The 14,349-nt window shown below is 49.9% G+C and overlaps 1 protein-coding gene across 1 annotated transcript in view; it reads left to right on the top strand.

Annotated features, from left to right (window-relative positions):
- The window catches only part of CHRM4 (cholinergic receptor muscarinic 4), a 409,132-nt gene extending 395,146 nt beyond the window's left edge, over positions 1–13,986 (top strand). The window contains exon 2 of the mRNA XM_078684698.1: positions 10,957–13,986. Coding sequence (XP_078540824.1) covers positions 10,957–12,434 — 1,478 coding nt within the window. The 3' untranslated portion in view covers positions 12,435–13,986. The remainder of the gene's footprint in view (positions 1–10,956) is intronic.
- The last annotated feature ends 363 nt before the right edge of the window (positions 13,987–14,349 follow it).

Genomic DNA, 14,349 nt, shown 5'->3' with positions numbered 1-14,349 from the left:
AATCTTTCAGCTATCCTGGATATACAACATGGCTAAAAAACATTGACAAAGCCAAAAACATCAGTTAGCCGAGACCCATTGACTTTACCAATGTTTGTTCCCCTATCGGTGACTGCTGTGGCACCTCTTCAAATGCCAGGCCTGACCACAGCTATTGTTTCTAGCAGTGTGGGCTCCCAGCGCCCCGCAGGGGGCTCAGTCTACCCCCCCACAGGAGGTCTGTGCCCCCCCAGATCCAGACCAGATCGCGTCTTTCAGCCTCAGCCCCTGATTGGTTCAGATGATTCAGGAAATCACAGCGAAAACACAGTGAACAGAGGGTGGCAAGAGACGCGTGTGTTCCAGATTCATTCCTGGGACCCCCCGCCCCTTCCCCCTCCATCATACTGTCCACTCAGAGGCTGAGGATGGAGGGATCAGTCTGAAGCCCTGGGGGCTCCTCTGCGCCCGTCTGCACCCCTGAGTAAGAGCCGCAGGGTAGTGTGACTCAGGCACGCCTGTCTTCACTCACACTCAACTGTGGTAATAAATAGCATATTACACTCTGCACATCTGCATATATACTTTGTTTACGGTCTCAGTGGGTAAATGTAACATATCTTATGTTATGGACGCTGAGATCCCTGGAATCTTATCCTGCGACTTAGAATTGTATAAAGTCCCTGGATCTGTTGTTCTATCTCAAGTAGAAATGTGTCTCTGTAAACATTATTGTATGTTCAGACAGAGCTCTCGAGGGGATGCTGTAAGATTCAAGAGATACACTGGGTCAGTCATTCTGAAACAAATAGTCAAATTCTTTGATGTGGGTCTACTTAAAGACAAGTGGGGGACCTCCCTTAACCCCTTGCATGCTTGTGACGGAACCACTCCGTCACGAGCCACGGGTGTCGTGTGCTCATGACGGAGTGGTTCCGTCATTCCGCGGCCGTTCCGCCCACACGGCATCAATTCGCCCCTGCGCGGGTGAATTAATGAGCGGGCGGGGCCGTGACAGAGCCACTCCGTCACAAGCACAGCGCGTCCGTGGCTCGTGACGGAGTGGTTCCGTCACAAGCATAGCGGCGCCGCACGACCCCCCAGCGCCGCAGTGGAATTAGCGCCGCGGCCAAGGGGTTAAAGCATCTTGTTTCTGTGAGCTTCTTCTGCTGTGACATACATCTATCGTGTATCAGGCAGGTAAAGGTGGCGATTAATTCATCAACAGACCCAGATTCAGTGGGCCATGAAAACACTAATATTTCTGTGAGGAAATGGCTAAAAAACATTCAAATTCAAAGGCTCCCCCCTGATTCTAATCATTTCGAATAAAGAGTTTGGAATTATTGTGTAGATTTTGACCTAATTAAGCTCTGCAATTCTTTCTTAAAGCAGATGTCTGTGTTTGTGAGTTGTTTCTGAGTTGATTTTAAAACTGGTGGTCTGCAGATGGTGGGCCATCGATAGAATAGTCTTTCTTTCTCCAGGCGATATGTCTTCCTGTCCTCTTCAAGATTGGATGTAGTTTCTTTTATTCTGCCCTGGTTTATCCCTGAAGCCCAGCAGCACACCACCCCATGCTGGTGAAATGCAAGATTGGGACTTGGTCAGAAGGAATGGGCCCTTTTTACTTCAGATGCAACAAATGTTTGTTATTGACTTTATACATCTTCTTAAAATAGTTTTTACCATTTGTTCTTTTATTTCATTTCAGTGGACTGTACCATTGGTTGAATAAATAAATAAATAACAATGTTATAGACACCTGTAGAGGGTGTTGCGGGCGCGTGTGCCCCCTTAGTACAGTCCAGGTTGGCCCAGTTGCTTTGGGCCTGGCCTTGCCTATGTGGTTGGTGTTGATAAGTATTGTATTGTATTGTAATTGCATTTATATAGCGCTTACTACTCCTGATAAGGCTTCAAATCGCTTTTTCTGCGAGTAGCACGCTACTCCGGGACCCATAGAGGATTAATGTTGAATTAGTATAGTGAAATATAAAAGTAATTTAAGTAGTGGATAGGTTAGTCAGTTATTTGGATTTGGAATGATAGCAGAAGGATAGAGGAAAAAAGGTTTGTAAATATATATCACTTGTTACCCCTGATGGGGTGTTGAAGTGCTTTGTTTGGCGAGTAGCCCGCTACTCCGGAAACCCATAAAGGATTAGTGGTGAATTAATATGGTGAAATAAGAAAGTAATTTGAGTGGTAGATATTAGTCAGTTATTTAGAGTAAGAAAGATAGTGGAGGGATAGAAGGGGAAGAAAGGTTTGCTTTCATATAGCACCTGTTACCCCTGATGGGTGTTGAAGCGCTTTTCTGGTGTGATGGGTGTTGAAGCGCTTTTCAGGCGAGTAGCACACTACTCCTGAACCCATAAAGGATTAGTGTTGAAAATTAGTATAGTGAAATATAAAGTCATTTGAGTGGTGGTTTTGTTATTCAGTTATTTGTATAGAGAAGGGTAGGCAGGGAGATAGAAGAGGGAATGTGGTTTGCATTCATGTAGCACCTGTTATCCCTCATGGGGTTTTGAAGCGCTTTTTTGGCGAGTAGCACGCTACTCTGGAACCCATGAGGATTAGTGTTAAATTAGTATAGTGAAATATGAAAGTAATTTGAGTGGTGGATTAGTTAGTTAGTTATTTGGATTGAGAAGGGTTGGGAAGGGGTAGAAAGGGGAAAAGGTTTGCATTTAAATAGCGCTTGTAACCCTGATGGGGTGTTGAAATGCTTTATTGGTGTGGTGTGGGGAAATATACAGTGCCCCGAACCAGGTTGACTTTGTGTGGATGATATAAACATGACAAATAATGTGGTGAATTTAAAACTACAAAGACACAGAAATAACTGAAGCAATAGAGCAATTGCAAACGTACCATAATGTAATAATGCCGGAAGAGCTTTAGCTTTGCCAAATTCATGGCAGCTCTCCCGGCAGTGCTGGATGCCTCCTGGAGATGTCGGATAGACCCGGTCACTGATAAGGTACTCTGAGCTTGGCGTTGGTAACCTACTACCGCCGGTCGGTGTGGAGGTGGCAGGAGAAGTGTGGGGCGAATAGCTTTACGCCCCAGGTGCTAGCCGGGTCTAGGGGCCCAATTCACAGAACCAACTTGAGACAAAATCCTAAACGTACTACCATTTTGGTGTTCAGAGAAGGCACTTACTGATTTCGGTATTCACAGAAGGCATTTAGGAGTCCTAACTTTACTACTCCTAAACTGAGAAAAATCCTAACTTTAAGACTTTTGGTATTCACAGAAGGCATTTAGGAGTCCTAAAGTTAGGACTCCTAACTTCTGTGAATACCGAAATCAGTGAGTGCCTTCTCTGAACACCAAAATGGTAGTAAGTTTAGGATTTTGTCTTAAGCTAATTCTGTGAATCGGGCCCTAGGTCTCCAGCGTGGGTTTGAGTGAACGGTGGCTCTGCTACATGCATGTTGTATGTTTTACGATAGACAAGGTGGTGAATCTCCTAATAGAGGGACAGAGTTTCTTCTGCTCGTGAATGAAGAAGGCTCCGTGTCCATGTAAAGTTCTTTGTTCCTGACAGAGCTCGGGGTCTGTCGCTCCCACAGACCCAACCGCTCCCCGCCCAGTGACGTCTTAATTAATGGGCACGCTGTGCAGTTGCCCAGGGGCCCCACGAGCATAGGGGCCCCATGCAGACCAGAATTTAACACTTATTTTCTGTTAAACATTTTTATTCCTGTGAGTGGTTGTGTAGGCAGGGTCCAGTGCACTGCTTTTCCCGGGGGCCTATAATGCTGTTAAGATGCCTTTCAGCATTTAAAAAAAACCTTTTAAAATCGCCTATCAGCATTTACGTGTTCAGTTCACTTGGAGAAATGAAGAAAGTATAAAGAGTGATAAACTTCAGCGCCGGAGAGGGGTCACAAATGGGCAGTCAGCCCCCACCTCCTTATCGGCTACGTCTGTACTGTACAATCCATCCATGACTATTACTCGGTAATCAAACGTGGGAGTAGATGAAAAGTTTTGGGTACATCTTGCAGAGACTGTAAATTGCCACAACAATTTTAAGTGGTGGTGATTATATTTTAATTGCTTCCCTGCACAGCGCCCTGTCCAGACGTGGCCAGACGCACTGGGCGTCGCTCTTGGTTTTTACACTGACTACAGGAGGCAGCCGGTGCCTCTGTGAGTCCGGAGTTTACCTCCGGGCCAAGAGTCTCAGGGCCAGATTCACAAGGTTTAGCGTCAGGGTCGCAACTTGGGGATTAACAAACCACAGATAATTGGTATTAGTATTGGTTTGTACAGAAAAGTCACGCTGCTTCGCATTACTTTGCATCAAGGGGGCGTTCCATGGGTGGTACACGGGCATTCCTATGCAACCGCCCATGCTTTTGATGTTAAACCCGATCTACTAACATTAGTCGAAAGGGGTTAGCAGCAAAAATTAACCCCGCTCTAAAGCAGCACTATAAGGGAGAAAAGTATTAATTTCGACATTATTTTCCGACTTTGCATGCGAGCTGCACTCTGCAGCACACATAGGGGCATATTACCAACAAGTAGCGATAATTAGCGCTAAATAGGCCTAGCGACTATTTTTTTATCGCTGCCTATCGCTGGATATGTTAGCGGAGAAAACATGCTATTAGCAAAGTTTTTTTCCATTGTGCTAAAATATCCAGCGATAGCGGCGAAATGCGTGAATATTGCTGAGAATACAGCGATATTCACGCATTAGCGACGAAATGCTCTTAGCCATGTTATCCACCTCCCATTGGATAACGTAGCTAAGAACTGGTCTGGGCAGGTGTTAGTTTTTGGCGATAGCAGGAATATTTCCATCGCTACGCCTGCCTTGCTAATATGCAATAGCGACGCTAGCGACTGCTTCCAGTCACTAACAGGTTGGGTTACGCCCACTTTGCATGTCATTAGCGATAAATATCGCTAACATGCAAAGCGGGTCCCAAACCACTCGCTATCGCCTAAAAGCTGTCGCTAACATCAGTTAGCGACAGCTTGCTAATAGAGCAATAGAATTATCGCCGCTTCGCGGCCGAAAACGGCCGCTAAACCGGCGATAATTTCCTATCGCCTCCCTTGGTAATATGCCCCATACATCTTTGTCTTGGGCCCTTGGCACTGTGCACAGGGCTCCCCACGTCACGCTGGGGGTGCACACATAAGCTCTAGCTGTGAGATGGGGCAGTGCCCTGGGCCCCCGTCTCTGTTCATTGTAAAAGCATTCATATAGCGCTTACTACACCGACGGGTATCTCATCATGCCCTGGATGTGACAGCCCGGCTGGCACCGTGCCCAGGGCTCCTGCGCCACGCTGGGGGTGCACACGTCATCTCTGGCCGTGGCATGGTGTTGTGCCCCGTACCCCAGGGGCCCGCCGTCTCTGCCCATCATGCCCTGGATGTGACAGCCCGGCTGGCACCGTGCCACTCGGAGCGTGAAGACGGCGGCGCTCCGGGTACAAAATGCGAGAATCAATAAACCATGCCCGGGGAGCCCCGGCCGTTTTCGGAGGCAGGATGGAAACATGGAGGGGGGGGGGGAGTCTGTGAAATATTCATCGAGGGGCCGGGGAGGGGGGGCAGCAATCAGTGCCAGGACGACCCCTGGGACACCCCGCTCGTCTCTGCGCCTCACAGGGCATGGAAAGGAAAGCATGTATACAGCAAAGCGCCGACGAATCAACGCCTAACCGCGGGGAACTGCGCGGTCCGCATTCCATTCCGTCGTTTTGAGCTCACCTGAGCCCTGGCACAGCGGCTGCGACCATCGACGTGAGAGGTCGACCTTCTTAACCGTCTGACAGAGTTGAGCAAAAAGCATAAATCAGCGTAACTCGTTATTTTACGCTGGTGCCTTTTGACTGTACCAGGGGTAACACCCCACCCCCTCTTGCGCAGCAGCCCACCTGGTACTGGTGCCCAGTTACTGAGGCGCTATGCATGTATTTGTAAGCCTAGATTTACTGGGGCAGATTTACAAGCCCCCTGCACCACCAGTACATCACTTTTCGTGACGTACTGGTGGCGCAGGGGGCTCCTCCTTATTCACAAGGACAGGAAAAGCCACCCTGCGTGACTTTTCCTCTCCTTGTAAATACGGCCCCTTCACACGCAGCACTTTGCGTGGAAGGGGCGTTCCATGGGTGTTGCTGTGGGTGTTCCCACACAACACCCATGGAACCAGACACATCTCCAGATTTACGAGAAATCGTAAATCTGGAGACGCGTCTGAATGCTACGCCACCCTAGGGGCGGCGTAGGGAGGCGCAACGAGGAGATATTTTTCATTTCTCCTCGTTTTTTTTCCTCTTTCAATGCGCGCTGCATTCTACAGCACGCATTGGAAGAGGAAAAAGCCTTTAATGATTGTTTTTGTGCAGGAAGGGGCCCCTTCCTGCACAAAAACTATCTCCCCATGGCGCAGGCATCCTTCAGGGAGCCTGCACCGGCTCAAGGCGGTTGTTTGTGCGCCAGCGCAGGGGAGAGTGCAGGAATGCGACATATTATTGTAAATATGTCGCATTCCTGTGCTCTGAAAGTGCGCAGCATGGCGCAGCCAAAGGGCTTGCGGTGCTGCGCTGCAGCTCTGCCTTGTAGATCTGCCCCACGATTTTTAACACCACATCTGTGTACCTTGAAGACATATTCATTGTGAAAGTATATATATATGAAATGAAATGAAAATTGTTCTTCTATAGCGCATGGCTACCTGGGAGCATCCCAGCGCTTGGAACCACAGGAAGGCAGAAAGTCTTAGATTGCTCTTGAGTAATCTTAATTATATAGTTTACGGGAAAAGCCATGTTTTTAGTTTCTTGCGGAAAGTAAGGAGGTTGGGTTCCTGACGAAGGTAGAGAGGCAGAGAGTTCCACAGTTTTGATGCATTGTAAGAAAAGAGGCGACCTCCGGAGCGAGACTTACTAATTCTGGGAACTTCTGCCAGATTGAGGTCATTGCACTGCAAGTTTCTGGGTGTTTTATAGGGTCTGATAAGGTTGGCAAAAATTGGAGGACCTTTGCCTTGAAGATTTTTATGGGCAATACAGAGGGCCTTGAAATGTATCCGTTCTTTTATCGGTAGCCAGTGGAGAGATTTTAGCGCTGGTTTGGCTGAGGAGCGATGGTTGGTGCTCGTCAGCAGTCTCGCCGCTGAGTTCTGGACCACCTGGAGCTTGCAGATCACCGAGGTCGGGGCTCCCAGGTAGATCGCATTTCCATAGTCAAGCCTGGATAAGATCAGGGCCTGAACTAAAATTCTTTTTGCTTTGTCAGGCAACCGGGGAAGGATTTTGCGTATAGATTTGAGCAGGCCAAAACAAGTGGCTGCTCTTTTCCTGACGTGTACTTTAAACGAGAGATCCTCGTCTAACCAGAGTCCCAGGCTCTTGATCTCGCTTTTTGTGGTAGGACCAGGGCCCATACAAGCAGGCCCGGACTGGCCATTGCAGGCACCAGGCAATCCCCCAGTCGGCCGCATGGGTGGGGGCCGTTTTTGTTACAGGGCCGTTTTTTGCAGCATAGCTGCAAAAACGGCCCTGTAACAAAATCGGCCGAAAACCGGCGCTGGCAAAGAATGCGGTCGCATCCCCAGGGTAGAGGGGGGGCCGGCTGAGCACTTTGCCAGGGTCGATTTAGGGTCCCAGTCCGGCCCTGCATACAAGGTGGCCATAGTGTGGGGGCATTGAATGATGCCTGCCTGCCTAGTAACATAAGTTCGGTCTTCTCACCGTTGAGTTTGAGATGGGACTGACACATCCGCTTGGCTACTTCCTCCAGACAGACACTCAGGTTCGTGGGGGACAGCTCTGCTTGATTTAGAGAGACCACGAGCTGCGTGTCGTCGGCATAGCTGACCAATCCGATCCCATAGGGAGCCACTTTCTCAGCTAAGGGAGACATATATACATTAAAAAGTGTGGGGCTAAGGGATGAGCTCTGTGGGACCCCACACTGTAAAGGTACAGGGGAGGAACGGCAATCCCCTTCAAACACCTTGAAATACCTTTCCTGAAGGAAAGATTCCAGCCATGCGAGGGCCTTTCCCGAGACTCCAAGTTTATTTAGGCGGGCTAAAAGGATACGGTGATTCACCGTATCAAAGGCGGCACTGAGGTCCAGGAGGATAATGGCCACATTACCACCTGCGTCCAGAATCCTCCTAGACTCCTCAACCACCTATATGAGAGCCGTCTCCGTCCCTTGCCCGGGGCGGAAGCCTGTTTGAGATGGATGGAGTAGATTGAAAGTTTCCAGAAATGAAGACAGTTGGCGGTTTATAAACCTTTCCGACAATTTACTCATACCTGGGAGAAGGGAAATGGGGCGATAGTTAGACAAGTCTCCAGGGTCAAGGTTAGTTTTTTTTTATCAGTGGTTTGACCATGGCCAGTTTCCAGTCCCGTGGGACTATACCTGCTTTAATCGAAGAATTGACCAAATTAATGATTGGTGCAGTGATAATGGGAAAAATGGATTTCAAGATGTTAATTGGTGCAGGATCGAGCGGCGAGCCACTTTTTATTGCACTGAGGAGAGGGGTAACAGTTCCTCAGTGAGCGGGGTAAAGGAAAAGAGCTCGGGAGATTCACTTGGGAGGGTGTTTCGACTTGCAATTGTGGTCCAGAAGTGGGAATGGGTGGAAGGCCCAGAAGAATCTTTTGGATTTTGGTGTGAAAGAAGGTTGCGAGTTCTTCACAGCGGGATCCTGTTGCATATATGGAGTCAACTGCAGTAAATCTAAACTTATTCGTCCATACTTTGGTTATTAATATTTTGACAATGATATTAAGGTATCATATTTAATATTCGGTGTTCCAGGTGCATACTGAAAGGGCTGGCCTTGTGCAGCGCACGCGCAGTCAAAGCCACCAGACCTTCACTGCGCCGTCTAGTTTCTTTATTTTTTATTTGTTGTGGACTATTTCAAGAAATGTGTGTCATTGGCGCACATAAGCTGCAAAAGATGCGGACTGCAAGTGAACCAGAATGTGACCTGTGTAGATTGAGACAGAACCAAAATGTGACCTGTGCAGAATGCGACAGAACCAGAATGTGACCTGTGTAGAATGCGACAGAACCAAAATGTGACCCGTGTAGAATGCGACAACCAGAATGTGACCTGTGTAGAATGTGACAGATGCAGAATGCGACCTGTGTAGAATGTGATAGAACCAGAATGTAACCCGTGTAGAATGCGACAGAACCAGAATGTGACCCGTGTAGAATGCGACAGAACCAGAATGTGACCTGTGTAGAATGCGATAGAACCAGAATGTGACCTGTGTAAAATGCGACAGATCCAGAATGTGACATGTGCAGAATGCGACAGAACTAGAATGTGACCTGTGTAGAATGTGGCAGATGCACAATGTGACCTGTGTAGAATGTGACAGAACCGGAATGTGACCTGTGCAGAATGCGACAGAACCAGAATGTGACTTGTGTAGAATGCGACAGATGCAGAATGTGACCTGTGTAGAATGCGACAGATGCAGAATGTGACCTGTGTAGAATGCAACAGATCCAGAATGTGACCTGTGTAGAATGTAACAGATGCAGAATGTGACCTGTGTGGAATGCGACAAATCCAGAACGTGACCTATGTAGAATGCGACAGATGTAGAATTTGACGTGTAGAATGCGACAGATGCAGAATGTGACCTGTGTAGAATGCGACAGATGCAGAATGTGACCTGTGTAGAATGTGACAGATTCAGAATGTGAACTGTGTAGAATACGACAGATCTAGAATGTGACCTGTGTAGAATGCGACAGATGCATAATGCGACCTGTGTAGTATGCGACAGATGCAGAATGGGACCTGTGTAGAATGCAACAGATCCAGAATGTGACCTGTGTAGAATGCGACAGATGCAGAATGCGACCTGTGTAGAATGCGACAGATGCAGAATGTGACCTGTGTAGAATGCGACAGATGCAGAATGTGACCTGTGTAGAATGCGACAGATCCAGAATGTGACAGATCCAGATGTGACCTGTGTAGAATGTGACAGATCCAGAATGTGACCTGTGTAGAATGCGACAGATCCAGAATGTGACCTGTGTAGAATGTGACAGATCCTGAAGCGACCTGTGTAGAATGTGACAGATCCAGAAGCGACCTGTGTAGAATGTGACAGATCCAGAATGAGACCTGTGTAGAATTCGACAGATCCAGAATGTGACCTGTGTAGAATGTGACAGATCCAGAAGCGACCTGTGTAGAATGCGACAGATCCAGAATGTGACCTGTGTAGAATGCGACAGATCCAGAATGTGACCTGTGTAGAATGTGACAGATCCAGAAGCGACCTATCTAGAATGTGACATCCAGAATGGAACCTGTGTAGAATGCGACATATCCAGAATGCGACCTTGGTAGAATGTGACAGATCCAGAATGTGACCTGTGTAGAATGTGACAGATCTAGAATGTGATCTGTGTAGAAAGCGACAGATGCAGAATGTGATAATGGATCCCGCACAGAGTTTTGGGTAACAGGCAATTGGTGCTCAGGCAGGTAACCTAACAGGGAATTAGCTGAAATGGAGAATAAAAGCTTGTGGCGCCGCCAGGACAGGGGAAGACCCGGAACCCCCGATTGTGTCTGATACAGAATGTGACAAAGGCAAACTGTGACCAATGCATAATGTGACCTATGCCAACTATACAAGATGCACATTGCAGTCAAATAGAATGTGACCTGTGCAGATTGTGACCAATGAAGGGTGTGTTAAATACTGGTTGTGCCACGCAAACTTTGACCTATGCCAACTGCACACTTGCAACCAATGCAGAATTTTGCAGCTACAGAATGTGACCCATGCAGATTGCATAAAAATACAGAATGTGCCTGGTGCGACTGAAGGTTACACAGGCAACCAATCACTAACTGTTCCAGAATGTGACGTAGATAAAACTGATGTTTTTATTGGCTCAGATACTGACCCTCTCTGTCTTTCTCCTCAGATCCGCTGCAGAACATCTCGGCCCAGCACTGGCAGGTGAAGATGGAGAACCAGACTGAAGACAACATCACCGGTGTCAAGAATGCGACCGAGGTGTCCGTCCAGGAGCCTTCGGACCAGTACAAGACTCTGGAGCTCGTCTTCATCGCCACCATCACGGGCTCCCTCAGCCTGGTCACGGTGGTGGGCAACATCCTGGTCATGCTGTCCATCAAGGTCAACAGGCAGCTCCAGACCGTCAACAACTACTTCCTGTTCAGCTTGGCCTGCGCGGACCTCATCATCGGGGTCTTTTCAATGAACCTCTACTCGGTCTATATCATCAAGGGGTACTGGCCGCTGGGACCCGTGGTCTGCGACCTCTGGCTGGCCCTGGACTACGTGGTCAGCAACGCATCTGTCATGAACCTTCTTATCATAAGCTTTGACCGCTACTTTTGTGTCACCAAGCCACTGACCTACCCAGCAAGACGGACAACCAAGATGGCGGGTCTGATGATAGCCGCAGCCTGGATCCTGTCCTTCGTGCTCTGGGCCCCCGCCATCCTCTTCTGGCAGTTCATTGTGGGCAAGAGGACAGTGCCTGAAGGCACTTGCTACATCCAGTTTCTCTCCAACCCGGCCGTGACGTTTGGCACTGCCATCGCCGCCTTTTACCTGCCGGTGGTCATCATGACTGTGTTGTACATTCACATCTCTCTGGCCAGCAAGAGCCGAGTCAGAAGGAACCACCCGGAGATGAAATCTTCAAAGAAGTCCAAGCCGTTCTCTTTCCTCAAGACCTCTTTGGGCAAAAAGAAAAACCACAACTCTCCGAAGAGGGCCGCGGATGTCCCAGAGGAGGTAGGGAACGGCAACGTGGAGGAGAAGCCCTTGGCCGAGGAGGAGGCTGCGGGACAGACCGAGGAGAAGGAGACCTCCAACGAGTCCAGCACGGTCAGCATCACACACAACACCAAGGAGAAGGCCCTGGAGGACAGCCAGCCGCCACCACCCAAGCAGAGCCCGACGCACCCGCGCTTGAATCCGGCATCCAAGTGGTCCAAGATTAAGATAGTTACTAAGCAATCAGGCAGCGAGTGCGTCACCGCCATCGAGATCGTGCCAGCGGATGCCACAGGAACCAACGCACTTCCAAACACCGGCCCAGGCAACGTGGCCCGCAAGTTTGCCAGCATTGCCCGCAACCAGGTGCGGAAGAAGCGCCAGATAGCCGCCAGGGAGAAGAAGGTGACCCGGACCATCTTCGCCATCCTGCTGGCCTTCATCATCACCTGGACACCATACAACGTCATGGTCCTGATCAACACCTTCTGCCAGACCTGCGTGCCCGAAACGGTGTGGTCGCTCGGCTACTGGCTCTGCTACGTCAACAGCACCGTCAACCCGGCCTGCTATGCCCTCTGCAACGCCACCTTCAAGAAGACCTTCAAACATCTGCTCATGTGCCACTACAGGAACGTTCGCACAGCCAGATAAGCCAAGGACGGCCACATCGCGAAGCCCTGCGCCCCTTTGTGACTACCAAGTCTACAGTTCGGCTTAAAGGGCGAGGACAGTGAGATGGAGGGTAGTGGGGCGACCTCTTGCGTTCTCCATGTCCCTGCAGATGCTTTGTCAATGAGTTCTGGAGTTCATGGGAAGAGACTAGTGAGGATTAACCCTTTATTGCCGGGCATTAAAGACTTCTGCGCAGTAGAGTTTGGGAACGCGCAGTTCGGCGAGACCTCCTCCTGGGTAGTAACAGCTCCATGACTTGCTCATTGAAAGAAGGTGGCTACAGGTCTGGTGGAAGGACTCTCACCCATACACGCATGTGCTTCCCCCCCCTGGAAGTGGCCCACCCAAAGTTACCCAATATGCTCCTGGGCCTGGAACCCTTAAAGGCCTTCTCTGGAGGTGTCTTAGTCTTCCCTTCGCCCCCAGCTTTCAAAGTTTGGGATCAAACAATAAGGACATGAGCCAGGAACAGATCAAGTGACCAGGCCTTGTGTTCTGCACCCCACCCTCTGTCCTCCTGACCACCCTGTGGTCTTGTGTTCTGAACCCCACTCCTCCTGACCACCCTGTGGTCTTGCATGCAACAGATGGCCTTGGCCTGGCCTCCAAGGACTGTCACAAGAAGGTGTCAAATGGTTCACCCATCATCTTCTCAGAAGATCTGCAGACATTTCACAAGCACCCTTTGGAAGAAGTGACCAATGCCACATTCTAAATACTGTTCAAATGCTGCCAGGCCCTTCACCTCACGACTCCTGGGCATCGATGAACATTTCCACTCATGCCACCGCGCGGCAGGACAGTGCCTTCCTTGGCACAGGTGCCCCAGTGCTTCAACGAAAGTGCCAAACGACGAGCGAGGGACGCTGACTGCAGCCTGGCATCCAGGACCTCTGCCTGCCTGACCAGCCTCTGAGGGGATAGTGCTGGCAATGTGAAATGAGAAAGGAACTCCTCTCAGGGGGCTGAATGTCTGAGGTTATGTCAGTCCTTGCTTTGTGAAGTTATATTTCAACAAGACAATGGAGTCTCCAGTGTGTACCTGTCACCATAGGTCAACAAGAGCTCTGAGGCTGCCCTTGAGTAAGAGGGGTTACCAGCAAGTGTGAAGAGATGGATATTTCAGCCAGACCCACTTCTAATGGGTCCCAGTGAAGGATGAGTGAAGCCCTCTGCTCCAGAGTTCATGCCAGGCTGAGCTCCTAGAGGTGGGATGGAGAGGGGACCCAGGCAGGCCTTGTGCTGTGCAGCTGGCCTCACACACCAGGACTTGTGTTGTGCTGCTGGCCTCACACACCAGGCCTTGTGCTGTGCAGCTGGCCTCACACACCAGGCCTTGTGCTGTGCTGCTGGCCTCACACACCAGGCCTTGTGCTGTGCCGCTGGCCTCACACACCAGGCCTTGAGCTGTGCTGCTGGCCTCACACACCAGGCCTTGTGCTGTGCAGCTGGCCTCACACGCCAGGCCTTGTGCTGTGCAGCTGGCCTCGCACACCAGGCCTTGTGCTGTGCTGCTGGCCTCACACACCAGGCCTGGTGCTGTGCAGCTGGCCTAACACACCAGGCCTTGTGCTGTGCAGCTGGCCTCACACACCAGGCCTGGTGCTGTGCAGCTGGCCTCACACACCAGGCCTTGTGCTGTGCTGTGCTGCTGGCCTCACACACCAGGCCTTGTGTTGTAGTGCAGCTTCAGGCCTTGGAGAGTACGTTTGACCATGCACACGTGCATACACACACAGTGCACCAGGCCTTGTGCTGATGCCCCATCACAGAACTTGTGCTGTGCTGGTGTCCTACCACCCTGGGGCGTCCTCTCCCAGCACAGGCATTATGCTGTGACTGAGCACCACAACCTAGCCGTGTCGCAAGGCCCTGGTCGAGCCATGTGCTCCGC

The sequence above is a fragment of the Lissotriton helveticus genome, chromosome 3_2 (genome assembly GCF_964261635.1).
Source record: "Lissotriton helveticus chromosome 3_2, aLisHel1.1, whole genome shotgun sequence".
Classification (NCBI taxonomy): domain Eukaryota; kingdom Metazoa; phylum Chordata; class Amphibia; order Caudata; family Salamandridae; genus Lissotriton; species Lissotriton helveticus.
Note: the sequence above shows the minus strand (reverse complement) of the source record. Positions and strands in the feature narration are given on the sequence as shown.